This window comes from Barbus barbus, assembly GCF_936440315.1.
Source record: "Barbus barbus genome assembly, chromosome: 18".
Taxonomy (NCBI): domain Eukaryota; kingdom Metazoa; phylum Chordata; class Actinopteri; order Cypriniformes; family Cyprinidae; genus Barbus; species Barbus barbus.
In genome coordinates, this window is record NC_136746.1 from 20,138,685 (window position 1) to 20,155,841 (window position 17,157).

Here is a 17,157-nt window from a genome sequence, read left to right on the forward strand (position 1 = left end):
ACAAACCCCTGAGGAACTCAGAAACAGCAGCACTATCCAACAAAATGTTTAATGTCTCATCCACTGAAAGCCTTCAGTACATCTAGTTTCTCTCTTCCGCACAATAAAAATATTTCTCGTACCTATCATCTTTATTTTTATACACATTTTAAACATTACTTCACACACGGTTTGCAACCTTTCTTCTTTTTCACAAGGATAGTTAAAGAATCAATAAAACCACAACAATCTTTCAGAGAGGATAATGGACAAAAAGTTAGGTTTGACAACATACACAATTAGAAAACAAAAAGGCTGATGGTAAACACTGAAATATGAAAGCTCAATATAACAGATACAACAAGAAAGTGCTTGAAAGAAGGTCAAATAATGACATCAACATAGACACAAAAACATTTAGAAGACATGGATAGGCATGAACAGAGATCAAAACTGTCTCTTTCAGTATGGAAAGCAAAAAACAAAAAAACAAACAAAATATGTCCAGACCAGCTTAAATGTGCCATGTCTGGGTTCAAAGCAGCAGTACAGGACAGGTGGCAGCCATTTTATGTTTAAACTGGCCGCTTACCTTTTCTGATGCAGATAAGCTCATGTACTCCACAATTCCGCTCTCCACCTGCAGAAACAAAGCAACATTTAATGACAAACAATACACACATGCAACAACACATTAAACAGAGACACAAAGATAGAAACAGACAGACACTTATAACTGATGCACATGACAGTTCAAGACTTTATCACATTGACAAAACACTGGACACTGTAAAACCATGAAATGGATTTCAAAGAAACAATGTGAGATTTGACACTTTACTTTACTTTACTTTTGTCATTTAGCAGACGCTTTTGTCCAAAGCGACTTACAAATAAGAAAAAGTAACTAAAACTAAAAAGTTACAACTCTATAAATACTATCTACCCACATATTTAAGAAAATAAAGAAATTAAATAAAATTAACACATGCATATAACAACAACATTTCAATAATAAACATATCAATGAAAAAATTAAATAAAAAGCTACTACTATCCCTTGCCGGTGTCCCTGCCCGGTGGAGTCGCACGGTAGAGTCGATGGTCTTTACACTCTTTACTTTTTTACTTTTGTCATTTAGCAGACGCTTTTGTCCAAAGCGACTTACAAATAAGAAAAAGTAACTAAAACTAAAAAGTTACAACTCTATAAATACTATCTACCCACATATTTAAGAAAATAAAGAAATTAAATAAAATTAACACATGCATATAACAACAACATTTCAATAATAAACATATCAATGAAAAAATTAAATAAAAAGCTACTACTATCCCTTGCCGGTTATCTTGACACAAGAGAAAAATCTTTGAATCGGTGCTGCTATTTTTAATTAAAATTTAATTCAAGCAACAAAGCAATTTAAAGGGGACCTATTATGCAAAAATCACTTTTATAAGGTGTTTGAACACAGTTGTGTGGCCACAGTGTTTAACCAATAAATCATGAACAGTCTCTCCAAACGAGCGGTTTCAGATTCTCCCTCTGTTCATGCCCTATTAGCATAAACACAGCCCTGAGTGAGAAGCTGCAGTCCGCCATTACTGAAGATATATACAATGTCAGCGCCAAAGAGGCATTACAAGTGTTGTGTTTTGGGATGCACTAATGAACGTAATCTCCCCCCATCTGAGCCGAGGACACTGTGGTTACATTTCCAAGGAAATGGAAATGTAACCACAGTGTTATTATTTTCCAAGGAAATGTCCCGGAAAAAAATCAGTAATGTCCCCTAAATGTTTAGGCATCAATACCAACATTTCGTGCGCGAACGTCAGCTTTAGACAAAGTAAGTATCACGCGTTTGTTTTACAAATTGCTTTTCTGAAACCGCTTCTTGGCACTCTGTAAGGCTAATTGCTAAAGCTATCATTGTCTCTGCCTGTTTTCACTGACGCTGCCTTCAGGTGCTGCCAGAATGATCTTAAATAGGAATGTGGTAGTTAAAAGTTGCATATAAAAGTAATATGAGTCGATTGATTGAAGTTGTCAAGCTCATAATCAGAAATGGGACTTATAAAGTTTGTGATAGCATGAGACCGGCTATGTTGTTATTTTTATCCTGCCGTGCTCCCCGTCTGTGTAATTCATAAACGCAAATTTATTACGCACAGTATAATCAGATGACTGACTTTGAAACAGAGTACATTTTCTCTAAAGATAACAAGCTTGTACTAATAGTGGAATGTTTATTTGCAAAGGCTAGCACTGCTAATGCTGGAGCTTGAGCTCTTGAAGCTCCGCCCTCTTCTCCGGGAGATACAGCTCATTCATCAGTGCGTTTTAGCTTATACCCTAAAAGTGGCAATTTTAACAAGCTATAAAAATTTATCTGTGGGGTACATTGAGCTAAAACTTCACATTTACGCTCTGGGGACATCAGAGACTTATTTTACATCTTGTAAAAAGGGGCATAATAGGTCCCCTTTAATAATACTAAATAAATAAATAATAATAATAAATGAATAAATACTAAAATAAAACTATAAAATACAAATTTATATAATATAAAAATTATGCAAAAAGTATAAATAAAAAAAAAAGTGACAAACAGGGAAAGCATTGCTGTGTTTTTATTGCTATTTGTTGTGAGTAATAAATATTTTAAAAGGGCCTTTACACGGTTTAAGGCATAAGGCCTTCATTGATTGTTTTAATATCTAACAACACTTACAGTCAGGTCTGGGTAGTAACTGATTACATGTAACCTGGATTACATAATCAGATTACATAACCAAATATTAAGTACCTGAAATTAGAGTATATTACATTTTAAAATGCCCATAATCCGATTATAGTTATGTTTTATGGATTACATGATTACATATTATTCACACAATGTCCATAAATTATTCATAATTTATTGATGCAGTGATTCCTAAATAGTTTGTCAGCCAAACTCCTTAAACAACACATTCACAAGTTTCAGTTCTCTGATATCAGTTAATGGTCACATTGACATGCAGGTAAACAAATGAAATATTTATGTTTAGTGTTCAAGTGTATCCTTTTTATTTTACATTTTTAAAATTTAATTATTAGTTTTTTATCAACTCACAAACCCACTGCAGTTCTTATATTAAGCATAGTTTGGAAAACCATGGTGTAATGTAATGCTTAATGCATTTTATGATGTTAATGTAAAAAAATTTAATATATTTCTCTTTGCATTTTTTAAATAACAGTGTGGTATGTTTAACGGTAAGCTTAAAACTATTTATATAAAAAAGTAATTTAAAATTAATCTAAAATGTATAAGAATACACTACCTAAAATGAGTAACCTACAGTAAATTACGTTACTAACTACAATTTTAATCAGTAACTGTAGTGCTAAATAACCTCTCAAAGGTAATGAATTCTAACAGGGATCACTGTTGTGTTAATCTGAACTCTGCAGTTAAAACTCAGACACACAATCTGAGACATCACCTCAGCAGAACGGCTCACTTTACACTTTGCAGCTGTGTTTGGGTGTTTGCTGGGACAGTTCAGGTCAGAAATGTCTTTAAAGCTGAAACCCACACTCATGCATTAGAAAGCAGCAAAAAAAAGAGTTTCCATTATGTACAGCGTAAGACTAACTGATGGTCTGCAGAAGATCTCAGTTGGCAGTGGTTGGATTCAAACCTAGGACTGAGTGAAGTGAACCCCACACCAGAGCTAAGCATACAGTTTAAACATGGAGCCTTGCATTAAGGGGTAAAGCACATGGACTGTGTCTGTGTGATGACAATTAGTATTAATAATGTTCAAACACAAATGATGATGACCAATATGATGTAGTAAGATGGTGAATCATTGTAGCTTTGCCAACACAATTGTATTTTAAAATATATTAAAATAGAAAACAGTCAGTGTCACAATATTTCATAATATTATGGGTTTTACTGTATTTTTTTAATCTAATAATAGTTTGTTTAAACAACATTCTAATATTATTATTTATATTTTTAAACATGTTAAATAAATATGATTACTGATTACTGGATGACATTGTCCCTGTTACGTTTCTCAAGCCTCCATAGACAAAATTGACCCATTTGACCTCATTTGAATTCAAGTGCTTCTCAAACTAACAAATGAACAATAAATCGTATGGCACTTCAGTCTGAGAAACCTTGGAGCCCTGAATGAGCATCTCTGCACTGCAAGAGCTTTATTCAACTCAGTGTTCAGCTGCAAAGAGGTTGTTTTGCTTTTGTCTAATTGTTTTTTAAACCACTTTCAGTTTAACAATTTTTAATTATTAAAAAATGAAATCCATTGAACTCAAGTATAGCACTTTCACAGTACATATTTCAAAACAGCTTTACAGAAACTGCAAGTTTCAATGTTACAATTCAGTAATATCTTGTTATCGGTGCATTAAATCTGATTAGCATTGAAAAAGGGAGACTTTGATTCTGGCTGAGAGTTGTTGTGAATCAAATACCTTTGGCCTTTAGCCTGTGGGGGGTTGTAATGTCAGGTTGATCTGCAGAGGTTGTTTGTGAGAAGGTGAGTAAAGGTCATTCTGGAGGAGAGAGATGGAAGCAGCCAAGGATGTCAGTTTATGCATTCTTAATGTGTGCTGTCAACCTGTAACCCGATCGAAACCCCAGACATCTGTGATGTGGAGTCTAATCATGGTAGAATTACATCTAAGACTAAATTTCACAATGTGGATCTTTCCATGGTAATGAAGCTTGATCACTGCTATTATAACAGTACCGTAATTCTCGATTACTGCTCATTGGAAGCTTACTGTTAAGAAGACAGATCAGAGATGATCTGCATCACCTACAGTACATTAAAAAAGCAAACACTGCCAGTTTAATTTGGAATATTCCCACAAGGTGTTTTGGGTCTATCATAACCCCCTAAAATGCTGTAATTATCCATCACACAGCAGTGTGTGAAATGACCGACAGCTGAATATTAAATCAAAAAGATACAAATAAAAGAACTAAAATCCACATAAAACTAGCCTGCAGAGAGAGAGATTTCTCCACAAGATTCATCTACTGACATGGTCTTTTGTCACACAGCCAGTGTGGTTTCAGACCCGCAGTGTACAAAGCAGATTAAAATCACATTAAGATCTAACAGCTCTGCTAAATATGCAATAACTTCCATCTTGTTGAACTGAAGTTGAACTCACATAATTTGAGAGATCCTAGCAAGGGTTCCTGTTGCAATCTCTGCATCTGCAGTTTATTTTCAGCCCATGTGTCTAATGCACATTGCACATATGGCACAGATATCCGAACACTTGATTTATTACTTTTCAATGGATATTCTGACCACAAGGTTTAAATTATAAATTTAAGATTTATCTACCCAGTAATGTTAAGTAAAAAAATAAAACAAAATGTTACTTATAAAATATATATTTACTTATAAGAGCCTTTTCTAATTGGGTGGTTCACAGTCAGAATAAACTGCAAAGTGTGCCAGTTAGTCAGAATCTCTGATGCCTCCTGGTTCTTCTCCAAGGATTCTTCTCTGGAGGTCAGTTCTAATTCAGTCCTGAGGGAAACAGTTTGACTGATGCCAAGTCTGTAAATAAAGTAAGTAAACTAAGCCAAGGTGAGGTTGCAGGGCCAAACCCCAAGTACTTTTGTCCTCTCTTTCTTTCATCCATCTCCCCTTCTCAGACAGGGCTGTTTTGTATTTATAGAGGCCCGTCCCAGTTTTATACAGGTATTTCCCTCTATTTAGTTTTCAAACCCTAGAATGTGGAAAAAATGAAAGAGAGAGGGGTAAAGAAGTGCCCTTGGATCTGGAGATCACACTTTGTGAAGCAAAGTCATGTCAAACTTTGCAAAGCATGATGTATCCACGGTATAGCATAATAAATTCATATAAACAAAAGTATCTGCATTAAAGATGTACACAACTTGTTTTAAAAAAATTCTGAATACAGATGCTGTAATAAAATGAGATATTATGAAATGCCAAAATTGATATAAGTAAACAAAGTTCTTTTCATGCAAAAATTGTTACTCTTTCAGTATTCCCTACTAATATTTTTCCCCCCATCATAATGCGTTTCAAATTTGTCCCAAAGATCACAGGTGGTGCAGTTTGTCAGCTCAGTAAGAGAGTTAAATATAGTAACTGTGAGAACTATAAATACTGACACTTTCCTCCAAACCGATTCATGACCAAGGTAGAGATTCAAATATATCCTTTGCCTACAACTTCATCTATATCTATCTATATCTAGAATCCTTCCTGCCTGGGCTTAACAGCTCCAGATTTTGTGTGTGCTATTTTCACCATCTCTCACTCTCTATAAAAAAAACAACATCTTATTCACAGACCGACAGATTTACACACAAATCCGCTTTGGCTTCAAAAACAACAGCACACAGAAGCAGCTCGCCAAAGGGGATGTAATGAAAATGCCACTGAGGAACAGAAAAAACCTGTGATTTTCCAATATCCCACAGTGGGTTTGCTGACTGACTACTGAAGCTCATTTGAAATGATCTTTTTTTTCTTTGGTCAGGCTGAGTCTCGTTTGTTTGAATTATGCTCTGTTATGGGTTAAGGATGAGTTTTTTCATCTGTAGCTACAACTATAACATTTTTCCCTATTTATATTAGATTTAGTTTAATGTTAAATAATTTTTACCATTGAGCATTAACAAAAAGGTTTGGGAGACCTGCATATATCATATTGTGAATTCGGACTAGAAGTCTGCAAGGCTAGAATAATGCAACATTGGAGAACTGCTGAAATGTGATGCCAAATGGCAATTGAATAGATAAAATCCCTACCACCATAGAAACATAAAAAGAGAAAAAGGTCTTTAACAAGATGCAAAATATGTGCTTTAAAAATATAATTAGGTCTCAAATGACAATAATTTGTCCTGGAGAGCATAAAGAACTAGAAAACAGACTGGACAAACTAAATTCCATAGAACCTCACACTCAAAAATGCCACTCGATAAGATGTGCAAACCATATTTTCAAAAAGTTGTATTTATTTTTTTTATTTTAAATCTGTGCTCTGCACAAAAAAATACACCCATGAAGCAAAGCCTGTTATATACTGAGGGTGTTTCTCAAATGGAAGGCTGCATATCTCGGCTGCCACGTCATCAAACGTCGCTGAAGGTCGTCTCAATCGGAAGGATCCTTGGAAGACAGCCTTCATTTTGCGTCCTTCCTTCAACTGAATTTGAAGGATGCATGGGATGTATCCTCTGTGACCTTCAATTACCCACAATCCTTTGTACCCATTCCATTTCATGAAAATAAACGAGTCATTAATGAGCTTGTCTGAATTTATTATGAAATGTTAGACAAAAAGAAGGTTTTCAGACATGAAAGCGTAGATGTTATTTTTCGTTTTGGTGCAAATTATTCAATAAACACTAAACTGCAAATAACTTAAACCACGGGGAGACTGTAAACAGCTGTGATTCATTGTATTGCATTAATAGAAAGCCAAATAATATAAAGATTTGTAATACAAAGTATTTTTCCCAAAACTAAGTTCTGTTAGTATTTTCGTGCAGTGACGGTGAGGGCGGGAACATATGTGACATAGCCACGCGCACTTACTAGATCGTCTCATTCTAGCATTTATATGCTGATGAGGACTCTAGCCTACAAGACTTTGAAGGACTGAACTAGGAAGGACGCAGTCTAGGTAGGATGCAGCCTTCCATTTGAGAAAACACCCCATATTAAGAGTAAATTCACCTCTGACACTCAATTTTCACAGGTGTTGTGTGCTAGTAAAGGTAATAGTCTATTAATTCTGCAAACGTGATGCCGAGTACAATTCTAGCAGTCAGAGTCCAATCAACGCATCACCGTATTTTTAGGGTTTTCAGTGTGTTACATCACATGCGTGGTGAACAAGCTGGGCCCTTATTATCAATGGTTTAAGAAAAGAATAATCTCTGACATACAGTTTCAAGACAGAAAACCATTTATACAAACTGTTTTAAATGCAGTTAAAGATCCATTTTAGGCCATTTACATGCTATTAATCATCTTCAAATTTGGCAAAACTTGGTAAAATACCTAAACGTGTGCACATTGGAACAATGAGGGCTGTGGGTTGGGTAGCGTAATTTAACATGAACCAACTCCATCAGCCAACAGTTTAAACTTCTGCCAACTCCATTAAAGAATCATTAGAGCTTGATTCATAGGGACAATTAGCACCCTTCCAGACCACACTCTCCAAAGTGATCACAGCTTCCAAAGTCAGATATTAGAAACTGCCCTAAGCCCATATGGGTCATCTGTGCCTTTGTCAGACACTGTTAGAATTTAAATTTTATCTGAAGCAAAATGTGATTGTAAAGAGAAAAATTACTCATTACCATCGGCTGGGAAATTTGCTAATTTAGCTGATGCTTTTATCCAAAGTGACTTGATCTACAATGTTGGTCCAGGAGTGCTAATATACAGTCTAACAGCACTGGGGCTTTCCACTGTTAATATCACTCTGCCTGTCTGTTTTTGTGTCTTTATGAGAAAGTCAACTTTATCAATAACTCAAGCAATTGGTTTAAAAACACTGATTTATTCGGGAACGAAACAAGTACTGTAACTGACTTTATAAGTGTGTTATTAAATCACTGACTCAAAGCAAGAGGAACGAAGCAAGCCTCTCCGTGAATGAGGCAATGAATCATTCAATTAACTATTCGTTCAAATCTACTGATTGATTCAGGAATGCCACTACTTTGTGATGCTCAGTGACATGCAATGATTATTTCTGCTGTGGCTTGTTTGGATAAATAATAATTTGGATAATAAATAAATAAAGAAATTAATTTAAAAACTAAATTGAAAAAACAAGTTACTCAATATTAATTTATTATTTCATTATTTTATTAATATGAACTAATTTATTGAAACAAGCAATGTTGGTCTGAATATAAAAAAAATCCATGTTTCTTTGCCCAGTCTTTTTCTTCCAGTTCTGTAGAGTTGGGTTGAGAGTTCCAGTATCGGTTACATGTAGCTGTCTTGTCTAACTGTGACCCAGACTGATAGCCAGACAGAGGAGAGACAACTTTGCCCTAGAGGGTCTCACTCTTTCTCTCTCTCCTGCACGCACACTTTACCAGTCTGACACACAACGCCGTAATTAACAGTTTGGCCCTCTAAGGGAGATCCTATTCACTACAGTCTACATTTCTCTCCCTTTCTTACTCACACACTCTCTCTCCTTCTCATTCTCTAGGGAGAGAGGCAGAAGCAATTTAAGCCAAGAGACATAAAAGCTAATGGGCATTTGCAAGTCCTAAAATCTGCACTAGATCTGAAATCCCAAACCAATTAGAAAGAAGATTCTGATTGCTGGCATACACCTCCTCTCCAGAAACTCCTCCAGGCTGATTACAGTTGATTTAAATCAGACATCAGAACAGCTAGTTTAAATAACACGGATTAAAGTCCATTTGATTTCATGGATCATTTATTGACTAGATGCAGTTTAATCTTGTAATCTGTGAGAGGCGTTAACTCTGCTAATCTGGAAATAACCAGCAAAAGAAAGAAAAAAGCTCATTTAAATGTCTTGTTTGCTTTCCTCTTCACAAGCGCACAAGTAGACCAACAATACACAGCAATTATGGCCCTGCACCTCCACTCTCTGGAGTCCTCCGATGCTGTTGGGAGAGGGAATTGGGGCTCTGTGGGTGTGTTTTGGTGACTGGACTCTGATGGGACTTCATCTGCTTCACGCTCTGCATTCAGACTTTGCATTGAATCAGGTTCATGATCTGTCTGCACTGATCTGAGTCATGAAAACAGACTCTGCAGAAGTCAGACTCTTGAGAACTGCACCACAGCTGATGCAGTTGATTTCATGCACAAGATGCCCCTAAAGACTGAGTAAGACCAGTGTGTGGGTTTGTATGTAAATGTTAGTCTAGAGGCAAAGTACAGGCAAGTCTTAGCAGTTTTTCAATTTGCATGTCTTTTTGTTTTATTCAAACAGCGTCGCAAAAAGTGAAACATTTGATGCGAAATGAAAAATGCTAATCATAATGGGTACAGCTATTTCAGAAATCCAGTGTGTGATATATATTCTCTGGGATAAACCACAGTTGGCCAAGAAGTGAAATCAATATCCCACAGGCAGCAGCAAAGAACCGTAGAAATGAAAGATATTATACAGCCTGTTTGATTTATTCTGCATCATGCCCATTCAAATGTGCCCCCACAAAATTTAAGCCAAGTTCATTTTGAACGCAACGTCCATTAAAATATTTGTACTTTTGGTAATTGGCAATCAAGTTTAAAGTTTACTGCGGGCAAAAAAAAAAAAAATTATATATATATATACACACACAAGAAAAATAATTACAGAACTTTCTATTCATTAAAGAATCCTGATCCTGAAATAATGTATCATGTTTTCAACCAAAATATTGAGTTACACAGCTCAATATTATTATCATTAATAATAATAATAAAAATAAATGTTTCATGAGCACCGAATCAGTATATCAGAATGATTTCTGAAGGTGTGTGATACCAAAGACTGGAGTAATGGCTGCTGAAAATTCAGCTTTGCCATCAGAAGAATAAATTACATTTTAAAATATATTAATTAAAATATATAATAATATTAGGAAATATACACATTATTTCCCAAACTTTCAAATGGTAGAGTATATTATAAAAAAGAAAAAGAGATGAGACATTTCATGTCTAAATTTGACCTAATCGATTCACATCTTCCACAGATCATTTTGCTGTAAAATGAAAATTGTGTCATCTTCATTCACCTTCACTCAAAACTCTTGTCTATTTTCAAATGTGGAACACAAAGGCTGTTATTATCAAAATGTTAAAGGAGCAAAATGGAAAACAGCAGAATATTTGACATTATTTCTTTACTGATTCTATCCTAGTTAATCTTAAACCAGAGTTTGACTAAGCAATGCATAATTTCTACGTATATTTTGACAAGAACATTTAGAAACAGGTGAAACGGCAGATCTAAAAACGCACATATTTCAATAATTATATGTAACGGTTTTGTGTTGATGCAGTCACTCTGGTGTTAACAGGAAATGGCAGCTATTTAATGTGATTAGCAATGGAGCTGAGGGTATGCTGCCTCCAGAGCTCTGAAATAACATCACTTGTAAACAGCTCTGTCAGATTTTGACAAGCTAATTTTCTCATTTACAGGTAAAAGGAGGCAACACACCAATGGTGAGTCCAATGACTGATGAGACTATTCACTGGTGAAGAGGGAGCCTTATCCACCTCTACATTAAATAAAAGCATCTTTAACAACTCAATGCACTCGCATCATTGCATGCAAGTATCATTTGAGGGTTTTAAATGTCGTCCATTACAAACATACATCAGAGTTTGAAATTCACCTGTCAGCACGGTTGATAAAGTGCCTTCTTTTAGCTATGGCTGAATTACTTCCCTGTAATCATTCCGAATTCGTCCTTCACGTGAAACAAAAGACTGCAAGTGACGTGTGAAATTAATGCACCATGTTTTCAAAATCCATTAAGTTCTCTTCCATACAGCATATATCTATGAAAGTAAATAACTCACAAAACACTTACTCAGCAAATAGAACCTCACAACCACACACACCTGAACACCAGATGTTTGCCATTTAAAAGGTAAAAATGCTGAATTTTTCATTCAAGAGGTTCATGGGAATCAAACAGAAAAGAACAAAAGCAGGAGCTCTTTCAGGGGCAACACACTTCACTCAAGTGATAACAGTTAAACAAGCACTCAACAGCCTCTTTTTACATCCTATTCTTCCTTATCAGCAATCCACGTTCTGCTTGATGTGCAGCTCTTTTGTTATGCCAACATGATTTTGGGTTTTATTCTCTGCAGAACAGCAGTGAAGTGCTGTACATATTTGATGTGGACTCACTGTGTCAATAGCTGAGAGGGGAGCGGAGCGGAGATAAAAGTATCTGATTGTCCTGAGGCAGAATCGGTCTGTTTGGATGTCAATGTGTCAATATGGTTAACTGACCTGCAGTGCAGTGCAAAATAACCAGTGGCAATCGTAAGCATTACAGGCTTTCATGGGATCTCCACATGACACATGCATTTCTAATAAGTACAAATTGCCTTTGTAAAACATACTTTCCCCTTTTCACTTTTACATTCTTACAGATTTCTGGCAAAAGGAATGAACACTGGATTCTGCAGTGTAGTTAGTTTAGGGGATTATTTATTATTTATTGCAGGCATTAATATCTGTAAGGTCAAGAGATGACATTATGCATCTGACATCATACAATAAAGAAGACAAAAGCATAGTCACTAGCGAATTTCAGAATTTGCTGTCAAATTAACTGTTTTACTTCAGGGGGAACGGCGCAAAATAGATTCTCAAAAGGAGCACTGATAAAAGCTGTATCCTCTCACTATACAACAACAAAAGTAAAAAAATAAACAATAAAATAATATATATGGAGAGAGATTAGTAATATTTTTAAATGTAATTTTTATATATATATATATATATATATATATATATATATATATATATATATATATATATATATATATATATATATATATATATATATATATAAAAATTACATTTAAAAATATTACTAATCTCTCTCCACCAGCACATTTCAAATGAACTGAAAACACTGCACATTCAGTCAGAACTCTCTTCTCATGTGGAGGCTGTGTGTGTGGGTGTGTTGGTACTGGCTTGCAGTCATGGTCAATAAAAATCAAGCCTTTTAAACACAATCATAATCCAGTCACAGAGTGAGAACTAGTCTTTACATACAAAATGACATTGATAAGATCGAGCCAACTGATATACACACCGCCTACATACAATATAAACTGCATATATTCAAAAACAATTCAAATTTTTTATATTCTCGATGTGAAGTCAGTTCAGAAACTGATATTACAAATAGTTAACGCAATGAAATTAACAAATAACATCTATGCGAACAGACTTCAGTACTTAAGAGCAAAGATTAGAGAACAACGTACTCCTTAAACAAGAAAATCTCAGCTAAATAGACCTTACGCAACTCTTCGAGCAACCTGTATGAGTGTCTCAAAATAATACACAAAGATTGAACACTGGCTGTAAAAGAGCCTCGATTTCTATACTATCTCCGAGTTACATCACAGACGGCGGCACACTCCCAAATGAAGACGTGAAACCACCGGATTTCCTCAATGAAGCGACCGGCACCTGCTGACAGCGCAGGGTCTCTCGCACTTGTAGAGGAAGAAACCATCAAATAGTCGGCGAAAGTAACGGAGATGCCAGGTGATTGAGGGAGTCGGCAGTGTGGGAACTGTTCTTTCAGCACCACAATCACTTCAATCCACACTACAACACACAAACTTTACCACCAACGTCCCTTTAACACAGAAACACTCTTATGCCACAGCATGTGGGGAAATAGTAACATTTAACCACTTCACGTAGAGCTAAGCGAGGGGCTTTGGAAAGAAGTGAGTTTGAGAGAGCAGGAGAGCGGTATTGGCCTACTTACCATCTATCGCCATGATGTTCTGGTCTGGACTGAACCATGGCGCGCGCTTAAGACGGGGTGGGCTCGACCTCTCCAGTGCGCGGGGGAGGAGAGGGAGACGCCACTCAGATGGTACATTCTGGAATGATAGAAAAGTATACGCTGGGTTCCTGCTGCGCCTCTTAGCAGGATCCTGATGAACTGTTTTCAAATAATAATGCTTAAGGGTGGGATGAATTACAAGACAGCAGTCGAAAATCAAAAATTACGTGTTTTCCTGCAAATTAACAAGCCAATTAAGTGAATAATTTCGATCACTCGAATTTGCATGTCAAAGCATGCCAATGATTACTTTATATAAATAGGTTCATGGTGGAATATTATACAAGGCACAGCTAGAGATTTAAAAAAAAATACACCCTTGAAGCTCAGTTTGATACAGCTCAGTTTACAAAATGTCCTTACAGTTCTGCTTGTTAATTAGAGGTTAGTTGGTTTGTTGAATTTAAAGTAATATCTCACCCAAAAAATGAAAATTTGATGAAAATGTACTCACCCTCAGGCCATCCAAGATGTAGATGAGTTTGTTTTTTCATTAGAACAGATACAGAGAAATTTAAATGACATAATTTGCACCAGTGGAACCTCTGCAGTGAATGGGTGCCATCAGAGTCCAAACAGTAATCCACAAGTAATTCACATGACTCCTTTAATGTCTTGTGAAGTGAAAAGCTGTTTGCAATAGCCATCATTATAAAATCCATCAACAAATTTTTAACTTCAAACCACTGCTTCAAGTTAAAATATGAGTACTATGAATACTATAACACTTCCTCCTCCAATAATTTTTGTGTAAACCATTCCTTTACCTTTATTGCCATAGGCTTTCACCTTCACAGGCTTTTACATAGCAGACAACATTCCACGAACAATATCATAAATACAGGTCCTTGTGACATTAAAAATTGGATAGATCAAAAATATATGTTTTACAAACAAGTCAGTTCTACAATTTTGACATTTTGGTGGTTCCTTGGTTAATTAAAGTGTACAGCAAATATTAGAAATATCATAATGCCTATAACATTATTATATGCCTCTTTGGAATACTTGATTCTGATTAAAAAATTAATGTTACATGTACATTTGTTATTTTATTTGGTAGGCAGGGATAAGAGGGATAATGTAGTGTTCTTCCATATTTTCTTAAATTTTTAAATCACGTTGTTTAGTTAGGATTTTAAGACTCATTCACATCAAATATGAATTGCAACAAATATTAGTAGTGATCCTACATTTCTACCAGCTCTCCTGGGCATTTAAAAAATGCATAACCAAACAGCAGGCATTCTGCCTAATGACAGTAACCTTTAGAAAGCATCTGCATTCAAAAGCAATTAAATACACAGCTTCCCATGCCCTCTAAACAGCCTCTGTATGTCAATGCATGTAATTCAGAGATATTATCCAGCTAAATTAATATTTTGCATATCAATACGATTACATGATTATAATCGAGTCCAATTTATGAGACAGTGCTCTACACTGATAATTGCATTATTTGTTGTAAACTGGTATCTCTCTGTCTTCACTTTTTACTCTGTTCTGAGAGAAGTGCTTGTGCATTTCCTGTCAAATGGGATGTCATTAGATTTCTGTAAGTACTGGAAGCCATTCAGAGCACTTACAGGAGAAACGATGAAAGGGAGAGCGAGAGAAACACATTTGGGAAATCAGCTTTGTCTTTTCAGAGTGTCAAAGGAAAAACACAGTGTGTCTGAAATTTGTCTGAAACTGTGAAACTTCATCAGATGTGAACCTGACAGAATTGGCAATGTTATCATAATCCCATCCGGCTATCTTAAAAGTCACCATGGTTACCCGCTGTTGCCATGCACCCATTGTTCTGGTTAAAAATACAAGCATGTGCCATCATGCTAGAAATAACAGTTTCCCATCAGTCTCTCTCTCTCCATCTATTTGATTATTCCCCATCCTCTTTGTATCTGCTCAATGGACCTCATCACTCTTTTCTTTTCATTTCACATTCAATACCTGCCTAAAATAGAAACAAAAACATTTTCAGTGTTAACTGGAAATGGGGACTGAGGTTTAATGATGTGTAGTAGGTCATCTACCCCAATTCCCAATCACAGAAATGTCACCGACAATTAAGAGTGACTAAATAATTCTGATCCCTCTTCCTCTCTGGGTGTAAATTGAAATAATGGGTTTTGACTGCTCACATCTCTCTCTATTTATTCTCTATCTGATTGTTAATAATTGACAGAGCAAATGCGGGGACACGCTCCACCAGCTAACTACAAAAAAGACAACGATCCCAACACACAAAATCAATGGAAACAAGCACTTTAGACTCTGTAACTTCTTGCCATTATTTTGAACAAACACATGAAAGAACCCAGTACAAATGGATGACTCTTAACCCTAAAATACATAAGTAAAAGATTTTTACAAAATGATCCAAATTTAAATTTGCTTTATTTCATCTGACATTGATCACTTTTAGCTGCTATTTTTAAATAAGTATTCAATATAAGTATTATAATCTCATCTAAAGTACCCATATATGAAGGCCTGTTTATTTATTGTATTTTGCATCTGTTGACTGAATTTTATAAAGAATATGCATTTATGTCGGCACAGATAGCCTTGTGGTTAGTGTGCCGTACTATAACGCAACTGTGCTTGCAGCGATTTATTTGTAAATAAAAACAGATTTTATAAGGACAATTTAGCAAATCAGGCAGCATTTGTACAAGGCTGGTTATTGGCATTAAGTAAATGGCAAGCTGTAAGCAGATAACCATCATGGTCTATTTTAGTATGAAACTTGCATCTGAGTTGCAGTCGGTGTGCAGAGGTTATCTGACTGGGGTGGTTTGGATGTCTGGGCAGAATTTTCTCTATCAATAATTGACCTCCTCTTCCTCCCTTGCCATCTCTTTAAGCTTGTATTGTGTGTGGTTATTTTTGGATTCTGAACTGAGAGCCTCTTCCAAACGGTTGTGCTCATCAGTCTCATCTGTGTTGTCATAGAAACACTCAGACATCCATTAACCCTTTCAGTTCCAGGAAGAGATGAAGAGGAAGATTGATCTGTCCTCAGACAAATCAATACAACTCTTTGGTCTTCTCTTTTACAGAGATGAGGTGAAGTATCTTGTCTTAAAAGGAACTTGCATGGATGTTCACAACCTTCTATGTACGTTTTGAGTGTAAGAACAATCTGATATTTGCATTTTTGGGCACAGAACCTGCTTGCAATCCAGCAAGGGATATGCCTCCAAACCGTGTCTGTTTCTGTCTGTGAGACAAGCTGCTTGAGTTCTTGTGGGAAAACGATAACCTATCAGAAGACAGATTTGTCAGTTTCTCCACAACCAGACAGCTTCACTTTGGAAGGCTTTCTAACAGAGAAAACCTTAAATGACTATCAATTTACCCAAGAGCTGTAAAAACCACCTGATCTTAAATACCATCAAGACAGCTCAAAATAGTACATTATTTATGCTGATTAGCTTAGTTGGAATTTTCCATTACCTGCTAATAACATAAAATGATCAAACCATGACTATCATATATTCAGACCAAAATTATTTTATGAGTTTCATTAACAAGA

At 35.7% G+C, this 17,157-nt stretch overlaps 1 protein-coding gene across 4 annotated transcripts in view; it reads right to left on the bottom strand.

Moving 5' to 3' along the window:
• LOC306884775 (synaptotagmin-14-like) overlaps positions 1 to 13,556 on the bottom strand; it is a 33,064-nt gene extending 19,508 nt beyond the window's left edge. For 2 of the 4 annotated variants that reach the window (XM_079440963.1, XM_079440962.1), the window contains exons 1-2: positions 13,536 to 13,556; positions 572 to 619 (exon numbers count right to left, since the gene is read on the bottom strand). Coding sequence is in view for 2 of the 4 variants with exons in the window: in XM_079440965.1 (XP_079297091.1) it covers positions 572 to 619; positions 13,536 to 13,548 (61 nt within the window). In the remaining 2 variants the exon portion in view is untranslated. The remainder of the gene's footprint in view (positions 1 to 571; positions 620 to 13,535) is intronic. The other 2 variants (XM_079440965.1, XM_079440964.1) reach the window with 1 other exon arrangement.
• Between the last annotated feature and the right edge of the window lie 3,601 nt (positions 13,557 to 17,157).